Source organism: Prionailurus bengalensis, chromosome B2 (genome assembly GCF_016509475.1).
Source record: "Prionailurus bengalensis isolate Pbe53 chromosome B2, Fcat_Pben_1.1_paternal_pri, whole genome shotgun sequence".
In the NCBI taxonomy this organism is placed as follows: domain Eukaryota; kingdom Metazoa; phylum Chordata; class Mammalia; order Carnivora; family Felidae; genus Prionailurus; species Prionailurus bengalensis.
Genome location: NC_057349.1, coordinates 97,642,645 through 97,668,576, shown reverse-complemented (window position 1 = coordinate 97,668,576; position 25,932 = coordinate 97,642,645). Strand labels below are relative to the sequence as shown.

The window sequence follows — 25,932 nt, the reverse complement described above, 5'->3', positions numbered from 1 at the left end:
GTTCTCCAGCAAATGCTTTTAAAACGCCATTTGCATTTTGTTATGTTATTATTCAGTTATTATGAAGGATATGGAATTGTCACATCCCATGTAATAACCATTCCACCTGAAAGGATCTTAAAAACATCATCTGCAACGGTTAACTTTGCAGGGGAAATGCTATTTGACTTAAGTAAGGCCTTGTATGACATCTGAGTAGGGTAGTATTAAAATAATAAAATGGCACTACAGAAAGTGATTATAGAGACAAAAAAACAACTTTAAAGGTAGAAAGAAATCACACAAGCCAATGTAAATGTCAACGCCCACACCAAGCACATGTATGTTTAGATGGGTTTGCCAACATTATTCTTGAGAATTCATTTAGAATTGTCTCCACGTTGTAATGGGCGTAAACACAACAACTGTTGGAGAAGCCAAAGCACTTTTTAAGGGATATAGAGAAGGAGCAAAGCCAGACACCAAGGATATCTGCTGGCTTGTAGAAAGTTAACTTCTCCTTAGGATAGGCATGTTACCCAACAGAAGGGGAGAGATGAATTTTGAAAAATAACCAAGGCAGAACACGATTACATTTCTAAAAGCATATTTGGTCAATAAATAATTGCTTGCAAATTTCATCAGTGGTGATTTCTGTTTTACTCTGCGCTCTAATATACTGTAACATTAAAATGAGGCTCACAAGACTTTAGTCAGGCCACATCTTCTACATCATCTATGAAATTACTATACATGATTTCACTATAAGTGAAATGGCACACTGCATGTGAAATGTGAAATGTATATAATGTGAAATGATACAATTATTTTTATTATAGCAGTATCTTACAAAAATTCTATTATCATAAAAAGTTACTCAGAAATTATAACATGCAAAATAAAATTTTTTACTGCTGTAGTGGCCTAAAAATAAATGTTCACAAAAGTAGTCCGTGTAATGCACAATTGAATAGACGGTTTTCCATCTAAGCCAATTTGTACTTGACCTCAGGGAGTGAGTTCTATTGACTGGCTGAAGGACAGGAACCTCAGCTTCATATTGTCTTAAAAACAGGAGGGGCTGGTATGTCTTTTTGGTTCTATTAGATGTATCCATATGGACACAAAATAAATGAGGATGATATGAAAGAAATCCTTACCAGAAATAAACTTATTCATAATTCCTTAACAGGTAATTTATAAGAAAACCTTAGTCTTCACCCTCAACCAGACCAGATTTCCCTACTTAAAAGGATGCATCAATCAGAGCTAACTTTTTTTTCACGTTTTTATTTATTTTTGAGAGAGAGAGAGAGAGAGAGAAAGTAGAGGAGGGGCAGAGAGGGCAGGGGGACAGAAGATCTGAAGCAGGCTCTGTGCTGACAGCAGAGAGCCCAATGCCAGGCTAGAAATCACAGACCATGAGATCATGACCTAAGCTGAAGTCAGACGCTTAACTGACTGAGCCACCTGTCAATAAAATAACCGGCAGAAAAAAATAAATGCTGTTAAAAAAAAAAACTTCAAATGCAAATATAAGTTTACGTCAACTCTACATACAACCTTATACAGGATAACTTGCCGATGTGCTTAATTTTGACATACAAGTCACTCTTACCTAGGTGTGGAACCCAGAACTAACCTTTTTTAAAGAATGAGAATTAGAGGGGTGCCTGGGTGGTTCAGTCAGTTAAGTGTCCAACTCTTGGTTTCCGCTCAGGTCATGATCTCACGGTTGGTGGAATCGAGCCCCATGTTGGGCTCTGCATTGACAGCATGGAGCCTGCTTGAGATTCTCTTTCTCCCTCTCTCTCTGCCCCTGCCCTTGCTTGTGCGCTCTCTCTCTCTCTCTCTCTCTCAAAATAAATAAATAAACATTAAAAACAAAAGATGAGAATTAGAAAAGTAAAAAGAGAAATTAAAACCTACCTATCCATATTAATTTAAAAGATTCAGAGTTTTACTAATTATACAAGTTCATATCTGGTTTAAACATCTTTGAATATGCTTTGTAATTCTAGTAAAAAATTTTAGATGATTCTGAACTATTTCAATGTGCCACACAGGGAAGAACAAAAGCTGTATTTATTGAGCAACTATTATGTAACAGCTAATTTACCTATACTACTCCCACCCTGCCATGCATGTAGTATGTGTTATTATCCCATTTTTACAGAGCAGAAAACTGACACTCAGAGAATTAAGTCACTTATCTAAGATCTTAAAACACAAAACTTTATAACAAAGTATTAGAAATAAAATAACAAAGTATTAGAAAACACAGTGGCAATATTTGTGGCCTATTATTATCAATGTATTAATAATTAATATAATACTCCAACAGAAAACCTGATAAAGGACCTGAACAGACAAATTGCATTTAAAAATAGCTCAATGGGGTACCTGGGTGGCTTAGTCAGTTGAGCATCCTACTCTTGATTTCAGCTCAGCTCATGATCTCATGGTTTGTGGATTCGAGCCCCGTGTTGGGCTCTGTGGTCAGGCTCTGTGCTGACAGTGTGGAGCCTGCTTGGTATCCTCTCTCTCTGGCTCCCTGCCCCTCCCCCACTCATGCTCACTCACAAGTGCTTGGATACACACCTTCTCTCTCAAAATAAATAAACTTAAAAAAAAATAGCTCTGTGGGCAAGAAGCCTATGTAAAATCATTCATTCTTATTAGTGATAACAAATGCAAAGTAAAATCATGAGACCTTACTCTTTTATCTAAATTGGCAGAGATAAGAAAAATACTAGAGCAAGCCTAGGTAAGGGGAAAACGGACCCTCTTCATTTACTGCTGGGAGGAGTATAAAATTGGTACAAGAGTTCAGGGCAACCAGATAATACGTAATAAAAACATTAAAAACATGCAAACCATATCACATGGCTATTTCACTCATGAGAATTTCACCTATGGAAATAAGAATGGTTAACAACTATAAGGTTGTCCATTGCGACACCGCTAACATCAAAACAGTGAAAACAAAGAAACTAATGTCCCACAATGAGGAATACACTCACACAATGAAATATTACGCAGTGTTTGAATACAACTTTTTCCTCTTGTCCTGAAACTGCAATTAAGGTCCAAAGATGATGGCTAGAAGTGCTTAGTGCCCCCAAGTGTCTAAAGAGAACCACCAATGTGCCACCAATGACTGGATCCAGACTCCTGCCCCCAGGGTTAAATAATGAAGAGAATCAGCCCTACTCCAAATGCTACCGTCTCTTCACCACACCACAGCATCTTTATAAGGAAGGGAAACGGGATCAGGAGTCATTGGTCTTTGTGTCTAGTATTTGTGATAAGACCCTTTTTCCTCCCTTCTTTCCCTTAGGACTTTTTCTCCTGGTTGGCTTCTAGTTTCATAGCATTGCAGTCAGAAAAGATGCATGGTATAGCTTCAATCTTTTTGAATTTTTTGAGGCTGGTTTTGTGGCCTAACGGGATCTATTCTAGAGAATGTTCCACATGCACTTGAAAGAATGTGTGTTCTGCTGTTTTAAGATGGAATGTTCCAAATATATCTGTTAAATTCATCTGGTCCAGTGTGACATTCAAAGCCACTGTTTCCTTGTTGATTTTGTTTAGATGATTATCCATTGCTGTAAGTGCCTTCTCCTTAGGAAAGAAGAGGATGATTTACCTTCTCTCAAAGACAAGTGATGGGGGGGAAGGTTCTCTACAACAATCACTTGGAAAGATTAGGGTAGCCTGAAAGAAGAAAAATCTGGCATTGTTTGTTTGTTTGTTTGTTTGTTTGGATGAGTAGGACCTTGGTAGATTGAGAAATCAGAAGGTGGGAGATGGAGTGCTAAGCTAATAGGAAGCAAGCCAATTCTCACTAAAAACTCTCCAAAGGTTCAGCACTACTAGATATACTTGAAGATATCAGTCAGGCTGGAAACAGGGGCACTGTTGGAAAATAAGACAAAGACAGTTCTTTAGACTCCCTGCCTTTACCTGGATAGCAAGATTCCTCTACCTCCTCCATTCCAGCTGAAACTGGTAAGTTTAGCATCTGGGTCAGTTTTAACAACGAAGAAAGGGGGAGAGACACCATACTGAAATCCTACATATTAAATAGCAAAACCAACAGTTCCTCCCTCTACAGCATCCAGAACCCTACCAGCCAAATTTCCACCCTAGGAAGTAGAAAGATTGGAGGAAACGCTCTGGAGGAAAATGAATAGTCAAAAGAAAGACTTGTAAGATAGTGACATCGGGAATTCTTCCATGGAAAAACCTGACTTGCCACCTTGTCTACCACCATCCAGTGAGGCATACCAATCAATAACACCCTATCCATAATCAGCTTTTTAATGCTTCAATCTTAAGTGTGAATGGACAACCAAGTATTTCTAGGCATTTAAGGAAAACCTCTAAGATAGAAGATAAAGACCAAAATAAAGAAATAGAGGGGCGCCTGGGTGGCGCAGTCGGTTAAGCGTCCGACATCAGCCAGGTCACGATCTCGCGGTCCGTGAGTTCGAGCCCCGCGTCAGGCTCTGGGCTGATGGCTCGGAGCCTGGAGCCTGTTTCCGATTCTGTGTCTCCCTCTCTCTCTCTGCCCCTCCCCCGTTCATGCTCTGTCTCTCTCTGTCCCAAAAATAAATAAAAAACGTTGAAAAAAAATTTTTTTTAAAAATAAATAGAAAAAAGGATATTGGAGGAAACAAAGAAAAATGCACTCTAATACACCTAGAGAGAAGAAGATATTATATCCATAGAATAAAGAAGGATGCTGTAAACGGAAAGAACAATTAGCGCATATAAAAGAGCTCTAAATAGGACTGTTAAATAAAAAGTTCAGGAAAAGAATTAGAAGAAAAAGGTTGAAGTAATCTTCCAGAAAACTGAACAAAAGGAGTACAAAAAAACAGGAGACAGAGGAGAAAATAAAAGAATTATAAAATAAATCCAGAAGGTCCAATATCTAACCAGGAGAAGCTCCAAAACTTATGGAGAAAAAAAAGAAGCAGCACTGAAAAAATAAAAATAAAATTTCCTAGAACTGAAGAACATGCTTGTCTAAGTTGAAAGAGTCCAGGGGCACCTGGGTTGCTCAGTTGGTTGAACATCCGACTTTGGCTCAGGTCATGATCTCACTGTTCGTGAGTTTGAGTCCCTAACCCTTCACTGCTGTCAGCTCAGAGCCTGCTTTGGATCCTCTGCCCCCTCTCTCTCTCAAAAATAAACATTAAAAAAAAAAAAAAAAAGTCCTGTGAACACCGAGCACAAAGAATGGGGGAAAAGGCTCCATTCCAAGGCATATTACCATGAAACTTCAGAAACCAGGAATACAAAAAGAATATTCCAAAAACTTCAAAGGAAAAAACAGTTTAAATATAAAAGGTCAAGAAACTGATTTGTATCAATTCCCATCAAACTTTGCAACTATAATAAGGGAAGCACAAAGATAATAGTATGCCATCTAAAATTTTCTAAAGGGAAATTATTGCCAAACTATCTATGCCCAGTCGAATTATTAGTCAAGCAAAATAAAGATATTTTTGGACAGGTGATTTCTCAAAAAATCCATTTCCCACGCAGCCTTCTTTGTAAGATAGTAGAGGGTGTGCTCTCAGAAAAGCGAGAAGAGTTCTTGGTCCAGTAGAACCAAATAAGCACTTCCCCCAGTGACCCTCCTGCCCATGGCAGCTATAAACTCTAGACAAAAGAGAAAATAGGTAATCTGAAAGCACTGGACAGTGAACAGAAGCAGGCAGATTCTGGAAAGAACTGACACTTGGGAAAAGGGAAAAACATGGGGTGAATTACCCATTTTACAACTTTCAGACTGAAGGCAGTAAAGTTAGGACTGCTCAGGGCAACTAAAACTCCAAAGAAAACCTGCAGTCCTTCTGGCATGGAGAACCAGAGGAGAGTTGAGGATAACCACACAGGTGGAAAATCAGGGGGCATCCCCGCAAAAAAGTGTTTCCGATTCCTGAAATCATAAGTTATTCTGTATTCATCACAATATTTTATGCATTTTCAAATAATGTGTGTCCATAATAATAAACAGTGAATCATTTTTCTGTACAGGGTTTTACTAAAAGCTTCAGCAGTTTCCTATAAAAAAAATGGCATAAAAATAAATTCATGACTTATCATGATTACAATATACTATGACATTTTTAGATATTTATACAGATTTACGTACATTTATATATTATATATATATTATGCTGTATATTTCACCAACATAAAAATGATCTCTACTGGATATGCACTTTTGATAGTAGAAAATATTAAAAGGAAACAACACAGGGGCACCTGCGTGGCTCAGTCGGTTGAGCATTCGACTTCAGCTCAGATCATGATCTCAGGGCTGGTGAGTTTGAGCCCCGCGTTGGGCTCTGTGCTGACAGCTCAGAGCCGGGAACGTGCTTCGGATTCTGTCTCCCTCTCTCTTTCTCTTGCTCTCTCTCTCTGCCTCTTTCTGCTCATGCTCTGTCTCTTTCCCTCTCAAAAATAAATAAACATTTAAAAATTTTTTAAAAAAGGAAACAACACAAAATAAATACAAAATAAAATTATTTTAAAAGTATCTCTAATATTTAATAGGTAAAAGATTTTTTTTAATTGAAGGTTTTTAAAACACATGGCATTAATCAGCCTCTCTGATAGATCTGCTCTTTGCTGGTTGACAAATATTCCAGACATAGGAAAATGCCATTTTGCACTGATATTGATCAAATCATTATGAGCGTATCCTAAATTATTTTCAAGTTGGGTGTTAGGGTACCTATTGCTTTACATAAACTCATTTCCTTTATTTTTTATTTTATTTTTTTTTGTAAAGATTTGATCTTTATTTTTATTATTTTTTTAATTTTTTTTTTCAACGTTTATTTATTTTTGGGACAGAGAGAGACAGAGCATGAACGGGGGAGGGGCAGAGAGAGAGGGAGACACAGAATCGGAAACAGGCTCCAGGCTCTGAGCCATCAGCCCAGAGCCCGATGCGGGGCTCGAACTCACGGACCGCGAGATCGTGACCTGGCTGAAGTTGGACGCTTAACCAACTGCGCCACCCAGGGGCCCCTCATTTCCTATATTAACATGTGTCTAGCTTCATTCATTCAATTTATCTACTTAAAAGCCCTATCCCCAAACACAGTCCCACTGGGGGTTAGGATTCACCCATGGATTTGGGGAGGACACAATCCAGTCCTGAACAATGCGCATTTGTGTAGCTTATAGTTCAGGACAACCATGAATAGCGCTATGTGAACATGCTAGCATGTGCCTTTTGGTAAACTTACGTGTACATGTCTGTTGGTTGTATAACTAGAATTGCTGCTCATAGGACATACCAATGTTCAGCTTGGTAAATATTGCCAGGCACTTTTCCAAAATGGTTATGGCAGTTTACTCTCTTATGGGCACATACAGAAAGTTCTACTTGTTCTTCATCCTTGCCTACACTTGTTTTTTTTTTCCCATCTCTTCCATTGTAGTTGATTTTAGTGGACATGAATGATTTTAATGTAAGTTGCCTCAAATTATTTTTGGAAGTGGGTGGGGTTTAAAATACAATTAATCCAGTAGTTAATCCAGAAGCATTTGCTTAGTAAAATGTCATGATATACATAAAATTTAAAAACCATTCTTAAGGGATGCCTGGGTGGCTCAGTTGATTGAGAGTCTGACTCTTGATTTCGGCTCACGTCATGATCCCAGGGTCACGGGAGGGAGCCCTGTGTCAGGCTCCATGCTGAAGGTGGAGCCTGCTTAAGATTCTGTCTGTCTGTCTGTCTGTCTGTCTCTCTCCCTCCCTCCCTTCCTCTCTCCCTATCCCCCATTCACACTCTTTCTCTCTGAAATTAAAAAACAATTATTTTTAAAAACACTAAGATCTCTTGATTTTTTTAACTAGGAAATTTCAAGAACATAACATTATTATAAAATTTCCCACCAGAGAAAATGACTTTAACCTCAAAATAGGAAAATAAAGGTACTTATAATGGAGAAAAACTGGAGTAATGGGAATGAGTCTATGACTCCATCTTACCTAACAATCTATCCTCAAAAATACAACCATGCCTGTGAAGCTCCAAAGAAGGAACAGGATCAGACAGTTTTCAAAAAATTAAGTGTTTGGGACACAAGACCTAATGTTGGCAATAGGTATATTCAGAAAACAAATGTACAAAAACTACTCAAGGATCTACGTTATACATAACTACAAACAGTGATTAAAATCAGACCTAAGTTACAAACGTAATTAAAAGATATTCTACCCTAACCAGTCAAATTTGAAGAAGGTATAATACCTGGTAGTCAACAGCAGTTGCATGGAAAAGCTGCAGCCTAAAGATAGCATTAAATTAAACGATTTTTTTCAGCGTAAAAGGGAAGCTAAATTCAGAGTTTTCTTTCAGGGCTACAAGAGTATCATGTCACATAGCAAGGAAGAAAACTTTCTCTTCAGCTTCGTGTAGTTCAATTTTAACCACAAAGTGCCATGTCTTAAAGAGTGACGGGTTGGGGCACCTGGATGGCTTAGTAGGTTAAGCATCCGACTCTTGATTTCGGCTCAGGTCATGATTTCACAGTTCATGAGTTCAAGTTCTGCATCAGGTTCCGTGCTGACAGTGTGAAGCCTGCTTGAGACTCATTCTCGCCCCCCCCCTCTTTCTCTCTCTCTCCCTCTCTGCCACTCCCCTGCTCATGTTGTCTCTCTATGTCAAAATAAATAAAAACTTAATAAATAAATAAACAAACAAATAAAAGAGTGACTTGAGTAGCATGAAAATGATCAGGAGAAAATGCAGAAATTAAGCTCAGGTGCTATGAATTGTATCCCTCCGGTAAAACAGACACATAAGCTCCTACAACTGAGTAGGGATAAAGAATTTAAGTGACTTCCTTCAATTCTAGGTAATTGCCCCACCAGTGGGATGCTACTGTATGCCAGCGTTTGGGGCAAATAGGATGCAAAACAGAAAATCTGCCCACAGATGATCAAAAGTCAGAGAATTAAAGTCATTTCTGAAGAAAAAGCAAAGTCATTCTTTTCAGATGATTTGGGGGGGGGGGGGGGCTGGAGTGTACACAGGGCCCAGGCAGAGCCCAGACTATTTTTCCTTTGTTCTATAACACCCTGGTAAAATCCACCCATTTCATTGCTTCTGTCACTTTTTGTTAAGCGTGGAAACTGCAGTGGAGGGGCAGGTTTCTACTTTGTGCTAAGTAGTACTGCTGTGTCTTTAAGTCAGAAAAGCCCTGGAATCGACCACTGTTTCGTTGCCAGAAAATCTGGCATGAACTCCTACAGGAAACCTGTGAGTACAGTACCCTGGATTAAAAGCCTGATTGCTTTGGAAGTATGAGAACCATGATTTATTTTTCCATATTAAATTAGTAAACAGAAAGGAAAGTAATCAGTCATTCCAATTTTAAGAAAATTTCTATAGCGGAAATCAGGCATTCAACAAAAAACTTGGAGAAATAGAACATGTCAAAAAAGACCTTATTATTGCTGGATCATTTGAAATTCTCAACTAAAATTCCAAAAGAAGTGGAGGTTTCTAGAAGAGGGTCACACATGAATTTAAATGGAAATTAATTTCTTCAAGAACCTCCCACTTCATTAGGATTGACTCAGAGGAACAGAATGCTACCCACACTTTGCCCCTTTATCCCCTTTTTAAAATCAACAGCTTGTTAGGGTATCAACAAGTAGAATAGGGTTGGCTTTCCTTGGTCCCTCTCTCTCCATGTTCTCTATTCCAGAGAGCCAAAGTTGATTCAACGAGGGAGAAATTTCCCCTTCCTCTTAGAGTTCTTGTGCCAAACTTCCCTGGCAGTGAGCCTTCTCACTCTACTGATTCCTTGTGTATTCATGCTGTACAGCTCTTTGTGCTCTTACCAAACATAATCTGGGGCTGGAGGCAGGTCTAAGATTAAGTTGGTTTATATTTGCCTTAATATAAAACAGACTTGGTTGCATTTCAAATCCTGTAGGTTTGTTTTACATAACGGAATCAGTTGTTAGAATGGATTTTGTCCTAGTATTTATCTTCTCAATCACTCAAAGGCTTAATTGACTGTTCAGAGATCCATTTCAATCTCTAAATTTCCCACCATTCTCAATCACCTGGAGAGTAACTTACCTGGTTCCATTAATCTTGACCTGTGTCTAATGCAGAAAGTGGGACCTAGCACCTTTCGCTCTCAAATTCCAGACCTTGACCCCCTCTTCTCAGCCCCAAACTCCATATAAAATTTCTACTAAATCTAAATATTGCGTTTCCCCACAAATAAGTCAGTGGTGTAACATGCAGACCTGCAACTTGGTAGATACAATAATATTTCCTTTTCATAAAATTTAAGAAAAGCTAGAATGACTGAAGATTACAAAAATAAATAAATAAAAACGAGGAAGAAGCTGGGGAGCAAAAAGCTCTGACTCCTCTTCAGGAGAAGAAAACGGTCCTATCCATCTGGGAAAGGGAGGACAAGGGAGTTTTAACAGTTAAAAAAGTACACAGCAAGGAACTAAAGACCAAGGACTTTTGCCAGATCAGCTTTCCTAATGTTGAAGACTGACCTTTATACACATGTAATCTATTTGAAGATGAAAGAAAAAAGAATATAAGAATTCTATGGAAATCTAAGAACTTTATTCTGTACTTTTACAGGTATAAGCATACATATAATTTACTCGTGTACACATTGTGTACATAGCTTATTTACACTTTACTAGATGAATACAGCCATATAGTTGAATACTTTGTCAGTGTGTTTAGCTGGAAATGGTGGGCCAGCTCTATTCTGGTCCTGTCTGGCCTGCGGAAAATAAACACTGTGATATGCTATTGTCAAATTACCATTCAATAAAAGAATGGAAGATAACAGTTATGCTGAGCTGACTGATGGAATCTGATACCGAAGTCTATACAAGATGAGCTTCTTTTGCTGCTATACCACTTTTTAGGAGGTATTTCAAATATTTCCAAACCTTTGAAATTGTTAATCCAGTACTCCCTAAGTTAATAAAAGATTAATAAATATTTAAATGCACATCTAAATTATGTCAAAAAGGACAATTTTGTGATTTTAACAGACATAATAGCCTACCGATGTCCTACAGGATATAAAGCAGAAAGCTGTTGTTACTTACTAATATACAATTGTAAGTTTATAATGTCACAGAGCCTTACTTATTCATAAAATATCAACAGGGGTTCTTATAAGAAAGATATTGTACATCTACTTTTGAGAACCAACTATATTCCTCCACCATAGAGCACTTTTTCCTACAGGTGGCCTGAGAATACAGACTTATTACCATTATTGGCCTTTTAATCTCAAAACATATAGTAGCATACAATGCTTCATTTTGAATTTGAGACATTTCAGTTTGATGAAACTTTATACTTCTCAGAGATAAATAGTTCTTCACTAAAAGAAATACAAAAAAATAGTGAAAAAAATAAAAGATTAAAATTTACACTAAAAATATTCACTTAATGTAAAAACAGTAAAAGGAAGAACCAACAAACAAAAAAGGCATGAAACATAAAGTAAAAGAGCAAGTGTAACTCCAACTATATCAATAATACTATAACTTGTGAATGGATTAAACAATTCAGTTGAAAGGCAGAGACTGCATGAATAAAAAGCAAGATCCAACAATATATTGTCTATATGAGGTATGCTTTAGGTTTCAATATGCAACTAGGTTGAAAGTAAAAACACAAGAAAAAAAAAAAAACGTATCAATACAAAGAGCAACCACTACTAACATTAGACAACACAGACTTTATTTTTTTATTTTTGTTTTAACGTTTATTTATTTTTGAGACAGAGAGAGACAGAGCATGAATGGGGGAGGGGCAGAGAGAGAGGGAGACACAGAATCGGAAGCAGGCTCCAGGCTCTTAGCCTTCAGCCCAGAGCTTGATGCAGGGCTCGAACTCACGGACCGTGAGATCGTGACCTGAGCTGAAGTCGGACACTTAACTGACTGAGCCACCCAGGCGCCCCCAGACAACACAGACTTTAAAACAAAAAATGTGATTTGAGATTAAAAGGGAATTTCATAATGATAAACATAAGGATAAATATAACAATTACAAACATATGCACCTAACAACTGAGCCCCAAAATACATGAGGCAAAAACTGACATAAGTGAAGGGAGAAATAGACAGTGTAGCATAATAGTTGGGAGACTTGAATATCCAACTTTTTTTTCAACCTTTTAATTAAGATTTATTTTTAAGTAATCTCTACACCCAATGTGGGGCTTGAACTTACAACCCCAAGAGCAAGAGTCACATGATGTACAGAGTGGGCCAGCCTGGCGCTCCCAACTTTCAATAAGAATACAACAATTAAGCAGAAGATCAAAGGAAATATAAAACTTAGAATACAACTGGGGTGCCTAGGTGGCTCAGTCAGTTAAGCGTCCAACTTTGGCCTAGGTCATCATCTTGCAGTTTGTGAGTTCGAGCCCCGTGTTAGGCTCTGTGGTGACAGTTCAGAGCCTGGAGCCTGCTTCAGATTCAGTGTGTGTCTCTCTCTCTGTCCCTCCCCTGTTCATTCTCTCTCTCTCTCTCTCTCTCTCTCTCTCTCTCTCAAAAATAAACATAAAAAAAAGAAAAACTTAGAATACAATATACACTAACTAAACCTAACATACATCTATACAAACAATCCACTCAATTACAGCAGAATACACATTATTCTCAAGTGTATATGGCACATTCTGAAGGAAAGATCATATCCTAGGCCATAAAGCAAGCCTTAATAATTAAAAAAGGTTAAATTAGGGGCGCCTGGGTGGCCCAGTCAGTTAAATGTCAGACTTCAGCTCAGGTCACAATCTCACGGTTCATGGGTTCGAGCCCTGCATCAGGCTCTGTGCTGACAGCTCAGAGCCTGGAGCCTGCTTTCCATTCTGTCTCTCTCTCTCTCTCTCTCTGCCCCTCCCCTTCTCACACTCTGTCTCTCTCTCATGGCAATAAACATTTTAAAAAATGTTTTAATTAGAAAAAAGAGATTAAATTATATGAAGTATGTTTTTCAATCACAATGGAGTAAATTGGAAATAACAGAAAGGTATTTTGGAATCACAAATATATGAAAATTAAACTGTACACTCCTAAATGAAACAAGTGGGGAAAAGAAACAGAAATCAAAAAGAAATTAGAAAATACTTTGAGGGTGCCTGGGTGGCTCAGTTGGTTAAGTGTCTGACTCTAAACTCTGAAGCAACCACAAAAAAAAAAAACAACAAGCTAATATAAGATATAAAATGGAATCTTAAAAATAAAACAAGTCAGAAAAAGAGGTAAATGGGAAGAACAGAAAAAAAAATGGCATATTTAAACCCAACCATAGCAATAATCACATTAAATGTAAATGGTTTAAACAACCTCATTAAAGGAAGAGAATGTCAGGGCACCTGTGTGGCTCAGTCAAGCATGTGACTCTCGGTTTTGGTTCAGATCATGATCTCACAGGTTTGTGAGATCAAACCCCACATTGGGCTCTGCACTGACAGCATGGAGCCTGCTTGGGATTCTCTCTCTCTCTCTCTCTCTCTCTCTCTCTCTCTCTCTCTCTCTCCCTCTCTCTCTCTCTCTCTCCCTCTCTGCCCCTGCCCCACTTGTGCTCTCTCTTTCTCAAAAATAAACATTAAAAAAAAAAAAGAAAGAGAATGTCAGATTACATAAAAAATAAATTCCCTACCATGTATTGCTTACAAGAAACCATTTTAAGTATAATGAGACAGACAGGTTGCAAGACAAGGATGGGAAAAGGTAGATCACATAAATGCTAATTTTAAAAAGCTGAAGTGGCTACACCGATACTAAGCATAGACTTCAGAGCAAGATTTATAGAATAGGCAATCAACTGCTGGTGGGAATGCAAACTGGTGCAGCCACTCTGGAAAACAGTATGGAGTTTCCTCAAAAAGGTAAAAATAGAACTACCCTATGACCCAGTAATTGCATTACTAGGTATTTATCCAAAGGATACAGGAGTGTTGATTTGAAGGGGCATATGCACCCCAGTGTTTATAGTAGCACTATCAACAATAGCCAAAGTACAGAAAGAGCCCAAATGTCCATAGACTAATGAATGGATAAATACCTACACACACACACACACACACACACACACACACACACACTGGAATATTACTCAGCAATCAAAAAGACTGAAATCTTGTGATTTGCAACAATGTGGATGGAACTAGAGTGTAATATGCTAAGCGAAATAAATCAGAGAAAGACAAACATAAGATTTCACTCATATGTGGAATTTAAGAAACAAAACAGATGACCATGGGGGAAGGGAAGCAAAAACAAGATAAAAAAAAGAGAGGGAGGCAAACTATAAGAGACTCTTACATACAGAGAACAAACCGAGGGTTGCTGGTGGGGTGTTGTGTGAGAGGATGGGATAGGATAAATGGACGAGAGGCATTAAGGGGGGCACTTGTTGGGATGAGCACTGGGTGTTAAATGTAAGCGATGAATCACTAAATTCTATTCCTGAAATCATAGTTACATATATGTTAACTAACTTGGATTAAAAAAAAATCCTAATGTTATCATCTTTGTGGATGTTATATTAAGTATATATTACAGTAACTAATTGCTCTTACTGCTTTTTAAAATTAATAAATTAAAAAACATAAGTCAAAAAGAAACAAAAAACAAAACAAAAAAGAATTAGTTAGAATGGAGCACCAAATGTTGTATGAAGTGTTGAATCACTATATTGTACACCTGAAACTAATATTACACTGTATGTTAACTGGAATTTAAGTAAAAACTTTAAAAAAATAAAAAGAAAGGGGAAGGAGAAAAACAAAGAAAAGAAAAGGCAATCAACATATGTATAGAAAAATCATCAAATGTTTGAAAGCTAAACAACACATTTTAAAACAATCCATGGGTCAAAGAATAAATCACAAGGGAAAACAGGACATACTGAAATGTATGACATGCAATTAATATAGTACTCAGAAGAAAATTTATAGCATTAAAATGCTATATAAAAAGAGCAGGGGGTGCCTGGGTGGCTCAGTTGGTTAAGCAGTCAACTCTTGATTTTGGTTCTGGTCATGATCTCAAGGTTCATAAGATGAAGCCCTCCATAAGGCTCCGCGCTGACAGTGTGGAGCCTGCTTAGGATTCTTTCTCCCTCTCTCTCCGTCCCTCTCCCGCTCATGCGCATATGCACACTCTCTCTCACTCTCAAAATAAATAATAAAAAACTGAAAAAAAGGACAAAGTTTTAAAATCAAGGACTTAAATTTCTATCTTTAAAAACTAGAAAAAGAAAAGCAAATTAAATCCAAACTAAGCAGAATAAAATTAATAATAAAGAGAAGTGCCAAAATCGATGAAATAGAAAACAGAAAGCAATGGAGAAAATCAATATAACAAAAGCTGTTTCTTTAGAATCAAAAGAATTAATAAAATTCCTGCTAGTATGATCAGAAAAGATAAGATTCTGTATCTTTAAAAAAAAAACTTTATAATGGAAAATTTCACACATATACACATATAGAGAGAGTAGTATAATAAACTCAACATAAACAATCACCCACTCAACTCATAGCCAATGTTGTTTCATCTAAACCACTTCCCTCCCATAATTCTCTCACCTTGGATTATTCTGAAGCAAATCCCACACACTGTATTATTCTATCTGTAAATATTTTACTTCATGAATATGATGACCTCATAAGTGTATAAACCGATATGTTCTGTGTTATCATGCTACAAAGGAATAAAGTTTAATCTGTAAACATCAAAAATGTCCCAACCATCTTCTTCCCTTCCCCAGGCTTAAGGATTAGCCACATCAACAATCTTAACCCCATGAAGGTAGTTTCTCTAACTGCCAGAGGAAGAAATTCTGTTTCTTACCCTTTAAGGAACAGATTTCGGGAAGGCCTAGTGTCTGGTCTTGATGAAGGATTAGAAACTGAGCTTTGATTCACACTGATTGACAGTGAACATTCAGGCATATCCTAGAGTTTGCACTTGGTCGCTGTACCTGGTGAGCAGCCTTGTACAATAGCCAGAGTCTCCACAACAGTCAGGATTCACCAGGAGGGTGTAAGCCTCCCTGCTTCCCACCCCCCACCCCCCACCTACCAACCCAAGAATGACAAAGGTGACCTGATGGGATCTTTGTCCTTGTCAGCTACTGGGCCCTCACGTGTCAGAAAAACTTACAACTTCAAATGAGAATATGCTATGTCATCCTCTGTTTTTGTGCAACTATCACCACGTAGATATGTTTCTGTAGCCTTTGCCACTAAACAAATGTTATATTCTTGAACTATGTAGTGTTTTCCCTTCAATACTATCAATACTCCATTGTGACACCATGAAAACTAGTGTCGGAAGTAGGAATAATATGAATGTAGAAGACTCTAAAAGACACGTGAAGAGTATTCAGGGAACTAAAGGGAAAAGAATACAGTGGGCCCATATCTGGCACTGGACTATAAAAACTTACAGATGATGAGAGAAAAACTGTTTCAAAGAGGGATGTACACAGCCTGCTATTGGGACTCTGGGCAGTCAGGTACATGAAACTGAAACAAATTACCGTCTAAAAGGAAAGGAGCTAGACTTAACAGTTTTTACATTGCTTCTATTGGCAGATGTTTTAGAGGGTCTTCAGTGGGAATTGGAACAGGAAATGACTGAGTTGGTACTCTAACCTGGTAAGAAAAACTAAGACTGACACTGTAAATGCCAATGTCTGGGACAGAGACACCTGGAATGGTAATGATGGGGAATGAGGAGAAGGTCCCAGGATGTCCTAGAGACTGTGAAGTAGAAGGTGGCAACTTCCCAGACAGAAGAGAGCTCTCTGCCAAAATTGTAGGCATGCAAAGATATGACAACAGAGCTAAGAAATGTTTTCAGTTTTCACTGATCTGGTTCTCTCAGTTGAGGGAAGAATGTGTGTAGGGACTATCACAGGCAAGAAATATGAAGTTTTTAATCGCAGGGAAGTATGTTTTAACATGTGTGAGCACCAGTCTTTGTTTTCACAGACCCTTCTCCCTCAAACAGAGCTGTAACCTTAAAGCTGTGTGGTTTGGGGTGGCAAACTCTTTTTTTTTTTTTAATGTTCAAAATATATTCTCAAAAATTATTTTCTATTTGGGATAAATATTTCCCAAGCGGGAGATTAAGAGTACTTGAGTCATGAAATGTCTATTGGTAAAAGAAGAAACTTCTTTTCGAAATAGGTTCAAAAGAAAGATAAATACATGTACTATATTAAGCCAGGTAAAAAATATGTGAATATTTGGGCTTTGCCTAAAAGTTGTAACATATTTTTCATCATTTCAATATGATCCATAGCTCCCATAAACATGAAAGTGAGATGGTTTTGAGACAATTTAATTAAAATATTAAATAAGTGAATAATGTGGTTAGATATAATTTCTAGAAGTGGTGGATGATTTGGTGGATAGGAGCCAAAAGAAATGAAGGGAGAAAGCCTAGCTTCTTTAAGGTTAAAAGTCTGGTTAATGTCCCCTATTGGGAGAAACGGTCCTCCACGGGTCTCTCACTCACCTGTACATTTTGCTAAGCACACCAAGAATGCGAGGCCCTGAACATTTCTCAAGGTTGTGTTTGGCACGAGAAACCTTAAGAAATGAGGCAATGTCTCCCTTGACACAAAAAACAGGCTTGCTTACTTCTGGTTATAACATGGTAGGTTCTCCAAGCTCAGAGTTCCTCTACTATAATACAGTTCACTGCCTAAACAGGTATTTATCTGGGCCCTTGGCAAAATTCCCCATGCTCCCCACAATGGGACTACAGGGCAAGGAGGGCACTAACCAACACACAACATGCTCTCTATGACAAGGGCAGTAAAATCCTTTGTCTCTGAACCGGCCTCTAGTATCTTCTGTCAGCATCCACGAAACCATACCAGGCAAACGTATTAGCCGTTAAGTAGGATAAAATCAAATTCCAGACCCATTACTTTCTCCCCACCCCTTTTGGTTCAGTTTAGAGTCTTCTACTGAGGCCATGGCCTCTGTGCTGGGGGTGGGGTGTTTGTACGTGAGTGTGACAAAGATACGATGTTTGAATAGGAACCCACTCGCCACTCCCAACCCTAGTTTCTTCAACAGACTTAGAAAAAAGAATCTATACTACTCAGTTCCTGAATGAAAAAAGCAAAAGAGAGAAAGAATGAGGGAGTCGAACATGATCTGACCTTCTCTAGCCATGAAAAACCGTTAACTCCTCACAGAAGTGACAGCAAAATAGCCTGGGGCAGCATCCCATGTACCCCTCGGCAGTGGTGTTTCCTGTCTGAAAAGAGATGCTCGTTGCATATAAAAAATGATAACCTCACTGTCGCTAGCTCCTAAGCAGAGAGCTAATCTGAAGCACTAAAATTCTCTGGAAGGCATGGGCCACCCTTGGTAAATATCAGGCAGTTCAAAAACATTACTGGCCTAAGCCCCCACCCAAATACAAACAGGAAGCCCAATGCTTAGTCGACCTGTTTGGATTCTGGCAGACCATATTCCACACATGGGATTCCTATTGAGCCCAATCCACCAAGTAACCAGGAAGAGAATGGCTTTGTGCTCATCTCTGGGGTAAGCATGCAATTCTCACACAATGAAAACTTGGGACAACCACAGGTGTTTTAATTTCTGCAAAAGTTCATAGATCTGGACTCAGCTTCCTATCATTTGTAACTTGCTAAATTTAAAGTTTCTGAGTTTATTTTATAGAAGATTAAAAACTTCTTTGGATGGGTCCAAAACATCTGGAACTTATTTATAAAGGTACTGGAAGATTTCTACATTTAATGTGATATAAAACTACAACTGAAATAGATTACATACAAACACACAATGTCTTACAGGAATTAGTTCTTGTGTAACCCAGACAATATTATGAACCATAAAAAGTGTTCCATGTCAGGGGTGCCTGGGGAGCTCAGTCCGTTAAGCATCTGACTCTTGGTTTCAGCTCAGGTCATGATCTCATGGTTCGTGACTTTGAGCCCCACGACGGGATCTGCGCTGACAGAGCGGGGCCTGCTTGGTATTTTGTCTCCCTCTCTCTCTCTCTGCCCCTCCCCCGCTTGTTCTCTATATTTCTATCAAAATAAATAAAAAATAAACTTAAAAACATATATATTAAAAAGTGTTCCATGTCAACTTTTGGGATAGTTTTTTTTTTTTTAATTTTTTTTTTCAACATTTATTTATTTTTGGGACAGAGAGAGACAGAGCATGAACGGGGGAGGGGCAGAGAGAGAGGGAGACACAGAATCGGAAACAGGCTCCCGGCTCTGAGCCATCAGCCCAGAGCCTGACGCGGGGCTCGAACTCACAGGCCGCGAGATCGTGACCTGGCTGAAGTCGGACGCTTAACCGACTGCGCCACCCAGGCGCCCCTTTGGGATAGTTTTTAAAATCTCTGGTAATTCTTGGTATTATGTGGACTGTGTTTGTTTGAGAACATTCTGAATCAGCTTTTTGAAAGTTAGACTAATAAAATACTGAATTAATGAATATTTCTATTCAATTAAAAATTATATATAGGATTTTGCTTGTATGAAATTCTGAGACAGTGCTTGGTGTTCCCCTGGAGGGAAGCTAGAATTCTGTTTTTCTTTTTAGGCAGTTGGGGGGCCAGTGAGATTGACAGAGGAGGAGTCTGAACTTGCATATATAGGAATGAGTACCAGATGTTCAGAGAGGGTAATAAAGAGAAACACATGCTATAATAGGACAATATATAGCATGGTACATTAAAAACCTGCTATGTGGGAACTAATTTGGATGTAAATTTTAAAAAATTAAAAATAAGGAAAGAAAGAAAGAAAGAAAGAAAGAAAGAAAGAAAGAAAGAAAGAAAGAAAGAAAAAAGAATTAAAAAATAAAATTAAAAAAAACCTGTTATGTGGGAAATTAATAAGTTTCCCTATAAGAACAACATCAAAAGTGGGACGCCTGGGTGGCTCAGGTGGTTGAACATGCGACTTTGGCTCAGGTCATGATCTCACAGCTTATGGGTTCAAGTCCCATGTCAGGCTCTGTGTTAACAGGCTCAGAGCCTAGAGCTTGCTTCGGATTCTGTGTCTCCCTCCCTCTCTGCCCTTTCCCCACTCATGCTCTCTCTGTCTCTCAAAAATAAACATTAAAAAAAATGTTTTTGGGGCGCCTGGGTGGCGCAGTCGGTTAAGCGTCCGACTTCAGCCAGGTCACGATCTCGCGGTCCGTGAGTTCGAGCCCCGCATCGGGCTCTGGGCTGATGGCTCAGAGCCTGGAGCCTGTTTCCGATTCTGTGTTTCCCTCTCTCTCTGCCCCTCCCCCATTCATGCTCTGTCTCTCTCTGTCCCAAAAATAAATAAACGTTGAAAAAAAAAATTTAAAAAAAAATAAATAAAATAAAAAAATGTTTTTAATTAAAAGCAAAACGGAACAAGATCAAAAGAAACCTAATTAAATCAGAAATGTTAACATGACCCTAGGAAATTTTCTTTTACTCTGTCATGAAAGAAGTACTACATAAGGGCTCATGTGAAACAATATAAATTACATTCCCAGCACCCTGTCTTGGTATCAAATATTATTCTCCCACTTCTGAGATGATTTTAATTCCTGATTCTCCTCAGGAACACATATTTGCCTTACCCTCTGAGTGAGGTGTGCCTCTAGACTCTTTATTTTTGGTTACCAGATTATGGTGAAGCCCTTTTGATAATAAATGCATGAACAAAATCTACCTTCCCTGAGGATTACATGAATTTATATATTTTTAAGAAAGTTGATCCAGAGTTTCATTCCTGGACTCTGAGACACTGTTAGATATTGTTTTCCTCCAATGTATGTTTTAAGTACAAACCTGAATTTCATTGTGTTAAAACTGTATTTCATCAGGAAAAGGAAGAGGCAGCCTTAGAGAGAAAGTCAGAGAGAAAATGGCCACACTCCAAATAAAAGCAGCTTTCCACCTCCTGTCAATTCCACCAAGATCTCTCTAGCATAAACAAATTTCATGATTTAGACTCTTACCTAAGGAATTTCCCATTAGGAAAATGCTTTAATTCTTCCACGTAAGGATACATTTTGTAGGAAAACAGGGAACAAGGATTACCTCCTTTGAAAAAGAATGCAGAGAATAAAACGATACTAATTTCTAAGTACCACACAATCTGGAATATCACGAAATAGATAGCAAGGAACTAGGGAAAGATTGCAAATATCAGAAAAATTTAAAAACCAGAAAACACAAACATGAAAGAAACAGAGGGGGAAAAAGGTCCAAGTTAAAGCAGAAAAAAAGTGCTGTTAAGAATTTTTAAAAATTATAAAGTACTTTAAAGACAAAGTACTTAAGGGCACATGAAGAACCTCCTATAATAATCATCAGAATCTGAATAATAAACTGAAATAGTTCCCCTTGGTACCCTGTAAAGTATGCAATTTTAATTATGTGATTTTTCCAGCTAATTTCTACTTCAAAAACAGTAAAGTACTTCTGCTTACAAGGTGGCAGAGACAAGAACTTTTCTGAACCTCTCATATACACATTGTCATCAAAATTTAAATGAAGAGAAACATGCCTTTGAGTTAAATCACAATTAGCCCTCAGACAGATCTGTTTTTTGAAAACCCACTGTGTGCCAAACACTGGTGGCCTGCACTAAACAACAGTTTATGTTTGTAAAGCAGTTGTCCCTTTTCGGGTTCTCACAAATGACATTTTAAAACCAAGTATTTGTGGGGCGCCTGGGTGGCTCAGTCGGTTAAGCGTCCGACTTTGGCTCAGGTCATGATCTCACAGTCTGTGGGTTCAAGCCCCGTGTCGGGCTCTGTGCTGACAGCTCAGAGCCTGGATCCTGCTTCGGATTCTGTGTCTCCCTCTCTCTCTGACCCTCCCCCACTCATTCTCTGTCTCTCTCTGTCTCAAAAATAAACATTAAAAAAAAAAAAAGTATTTGTGGGGCGCCTGGGTGGCTCAGTCGGTTAAGCGTCTGACTTCGGCTCAGGTCAAGATCTCACAGTTCGTGAGTTCGAGCCCGGCGTCGGGCTCTAGTGCTAACAGCTCAGAGCCTGGACCTGCTTCACATTTTGTGTCTCCCTCTCTCTCTCTGCCCCTTCCCTGCTCATGCTGTGTCTCTCTCTGTCTCAAAAATAAATAAACATTAAAAAAATTAAAAAATAATAATAAAAATAAAACCAAGTATTTGTTTCCCAGCATTAATAGCACATGCTGAATGCATCTATTATTATAAATTGCCCCTACTCAGGAAAGTCTTAGTTTTCAAAAGATAAAATATATCCTGATTTTACTTGTGTATATATGTTTTACATAGTTGTGCATGGAAGTCAATCAACAATGATAAATACAAACAGATTGTCCAACAAAATAAAACAACAATTTTTGGGGAAAAGAAATGGCACATTTGTCAGGAGATATCCACAAATAATTAATTACTTTCACACAATAAAGATGTTCTCTTAATACCAGAGTCTCATAAGAGGATTCTCATTACTTCCTAACCATCTGTCATCACTCCTCCCCAAAAAACTAATTAGGGTTTCATCCAATCACACATTATAAATCATGCAAATGTGGATGGCAAAAAACACAGTTTAAAGAAGTTAACATTATAACATTTTCTATTTTAAAAATCACGGGCTTCAGAACTAGCCTTTCAGGCTTTAATAATTACCCTGCTTATTTTTCTCATCTTTTCTTGATTAATTACTAGATAATAAATTTAGAAAATTGAACTTAAGAAACTTACAGATAGTAGAGTTTTCCTGCAGCAGGAAGTTCCCTTTTCCGGTAATCTATCCCAGAATCTAGCTGGACAGTCTTACAGTATTCCTACAATCCAAACACATAAATATCTTCTTAAACAAGTGGTGCCTTAGAATTATGATCTCTCTGCTATCCTTTTCCTTTCTTAAAATTTTTAAAATTTTTCCTCAATAAAACAATGAGTTTAGGACAAAACAATATAAGTCATGGAAGATTCATAAAAGTTGAATATTAAGTATATATCAAGCCCCCAAAAAATAAGTTCAAGAAAGTTAAGATTTGCAGCATGCCTTTCTGAAAGTTTGCTAAAACAGTGCTATCAGCAAACTCCCCATATAACTGCATTCCATTAAAAAAAATTAATTTTTTATTAAATTTTTTTTATTTTTTTTAATTTAAAAAATTTGTTTAGGTTATTTATTTTTGATACAAAGAGAGCATGCGCACAAGTTGGGAAGGGGCAGAGAGAGAAGAGAGGGAAACACAGAATCTGAAGCCGGTTCCAGGCTCTGAGCTGTCAGCACAGTGCCCAACGTGGGGCTTGAACTCATGGATCATGACCTTAGCTGAAATCAGACACTTGACCAACTGAGCCACCCAGGTGCCCCTCATTAAAAAATTTTAAATCCCAATTTCTGTTACCAGGAAATAAGGAGCTACAGGCTATCAAAAAGAATAACTCATGGGTCTCCAGCACCACAAAGGGAGAGAGTTGGGCCAGAACATTAGTATCCACAATTTAAAGCAAATGATCATATTAAAGTGATGCTGTATGTATACCTGACCTTCACTTCCAAATGACTGCCACCGCCCTTGTCCCTTATTAGTCCCCTTTCCAGTCATCAATGTCATTAGAGTGCTTTCCAGTAGACACCTTCCTTCACCCTGAGTCCCATTCTTCTATTCTCCCTATTCTTTCCTCTCCATTACCCCAGGTTGCAAATGTGCATGGAAACTCATCACACACACACACACACACACACACACACACACACACCCTGAAACTCCTACTCTAGAAGCTTATGAACTTTTGCTACACCTATCTTGGTCAACTGGCTTTCTTTTAAGGGGGAAGAGGGGACAAATATATATTTTATACACACACACACACACACACACACACACACACACACTCCAGTAGAACAATGGTGAGCAAGGGTTTTCAGAACAAATCAAGAAACATTTACACGTTGAACTTTTTGTTTTCATCCAAAATGAAAACTGCTCTATGAAAATTCATGAGGAAAAAATCATATTTTAACAACTTCATTACTTTTACTAGTGAAAACTGCTTTTTGGGGGCCAAGGTAATTGTGGCAAACTATATTTTCCAAAGATGGCTGCAACTGTCTCTCCATCCCAAAATATTGGGATGTTGATATTCCAATCATCAAGAAGTGGGGGCTATGCTCCCCGTCCCCTGAATCTTGTGACTACGATAAGATGATGCTATGCGATAATATCTGATGTGACCTTCAAGGCAGCTTCTTCCTTGTTAGCTGGGACACTTGCTCTGGAACCCTGACCTGCTAGGTAAGCATCAAACTACCTGAAGGCAAGCATGCCAGAGAGAGCTTATAGCAGCCCATACAGAGACGAGACCTGGAGAGACCCTGAGAGGACAGGAAGACAGAGGTGTCTGATCCAGCTGTTCCAGTTGTTGTCACTATGGTACTAAAGGAGCCAGAATTGCCAGCTGAGCTTTTCTCAAATCCCTGATCCACAGAAACCAGGAAAGATAATGAAGCAATATTATCTTAAGCCTCTAGGTTTTTCAGTCATTAGTTACACAGCAGTAGATAATCACAACAGTCATATCTGGGCATGCTGGAAATGTAGCAACATTCTTCCTCTCTGAAATTGCATCCTGGGTTGAACTGCTATCCAAGAGCTGAGGGCTGTTTATCATCAGCACTATAGGCAAGAGATTGTACACAGTGGTAATGAGAATACATTTCTCCTCCTCCTATGCTGCAGCTGCTAAGTGGCTCAAGAGAGTAAGATAGGGTAATCAACAATCCCCCTGGGACTGAGGGGCTTCCCCAAGACTGATAGGCTTTTCTGGATGCAGGACTTTGGGTGCTAACACCAGGACAGTCCTGGTCACCTTAGGAATAACCCAGAAATCTGAACTAGAAGGCTGGAGTATTTTGATTTATATGTCAGCAATTGTGAATTTGTTTAGGGATTATTTTATGTCCACAAGAAGAAGGTATTCCCCTGGGGCAGTCTTCAAAGCTGAGCTTTTGAACTCTACCCGTGGCGAACAAGCCCTGACCCTAACAAAGTCATACCACCCTACAATGCTAGACTCATGCAGCCAGTTGGCCTCCCCACACAGACATCCCTAACTTGCCATTCCAAGTTGCTCAAATCCACTCCCCAGGTCTCACTCTCAGGACTCAAGCCCCATAACCCACCTAACCAGAAAGGAATATGGTACTGTCAAATACATGGACTCTCCTCTTGCCTCAGATGGCTTCTCAACTTTGAGTAATGTGCTAAACTTGGGAAAACAGGCACTTCCTCTCCTTGCCCATCCTGCAATTGTGGGGGTTCAGCCATCCAGTACAAAAAGGAGACAACTTGTTTAGGTAACACTTCATTCTCTGTCTCTCTGAAGGAAATCTGTCCAGGTTTTCATAAGCCACCTGTACCGCAGGCAATATAATAAATAGTACTGCAATGTGTTCATGTAAGTATATTTACTGAGGTTCTCTATTTCTTTTAAACCACAATTTATCTTCCATGACCCAATACTCCTAATTTAGCCAAAATTTTCCTTCTTTTTTTTTCTATTAAAAAAATAAGGACTAATGGAAGTTACACAAGCTTCAATTTCTCTTTCTGGGTAACTAACTTCTCTCTCATATGAGTGATTAAGCCCTACCGAATGATTGCATTTGTACATTCACTAATCACCACCGAGGAATACCTAATCAGCAGCAAAAGAACTACAACCAAAGCCCTTAGATTTTAGCTCTTAATTGTCTGACAAATACTAACACTCCGTTTATATTTTTAAAGAAAAATAAGCCTCAAATTTTCAGATTTTATTCACTTAAGCTAAGTTCTTCAAAACACTTTGCAGAAGGAGGGTGAAAGCTAAGCAGTTTCCCTGTTAGTGAATCTAGTCA

At 38.4% G+C, this 25,932-nt stretch overlaps 1 protein-coding gene across 2 annotated transcripts in view; it reads right to left on the bottom strand.

Annotated features, from left to right (window-relative positions):
* AFG1L (AFG1 like ATPase) overlaps positions 1–25,932 on the bottom strand; it is a 203,576-nt gene that overhangs the window by 37,543 nt on the left and 140,101 nt on the right. For both annotated transcript variants that reach the window (XM_043592064.1, XM_043592063.1), the window contains exon 9: positions 22,779–22,861. In XM_043592064.1, coding sequence (XP_043447999.1) covers positions 22,779–22,861 — 83 coding nt within the window. The remainder of the gene's footprint in view (positions 1–22,778; positions 22,862–25,932) is intronic.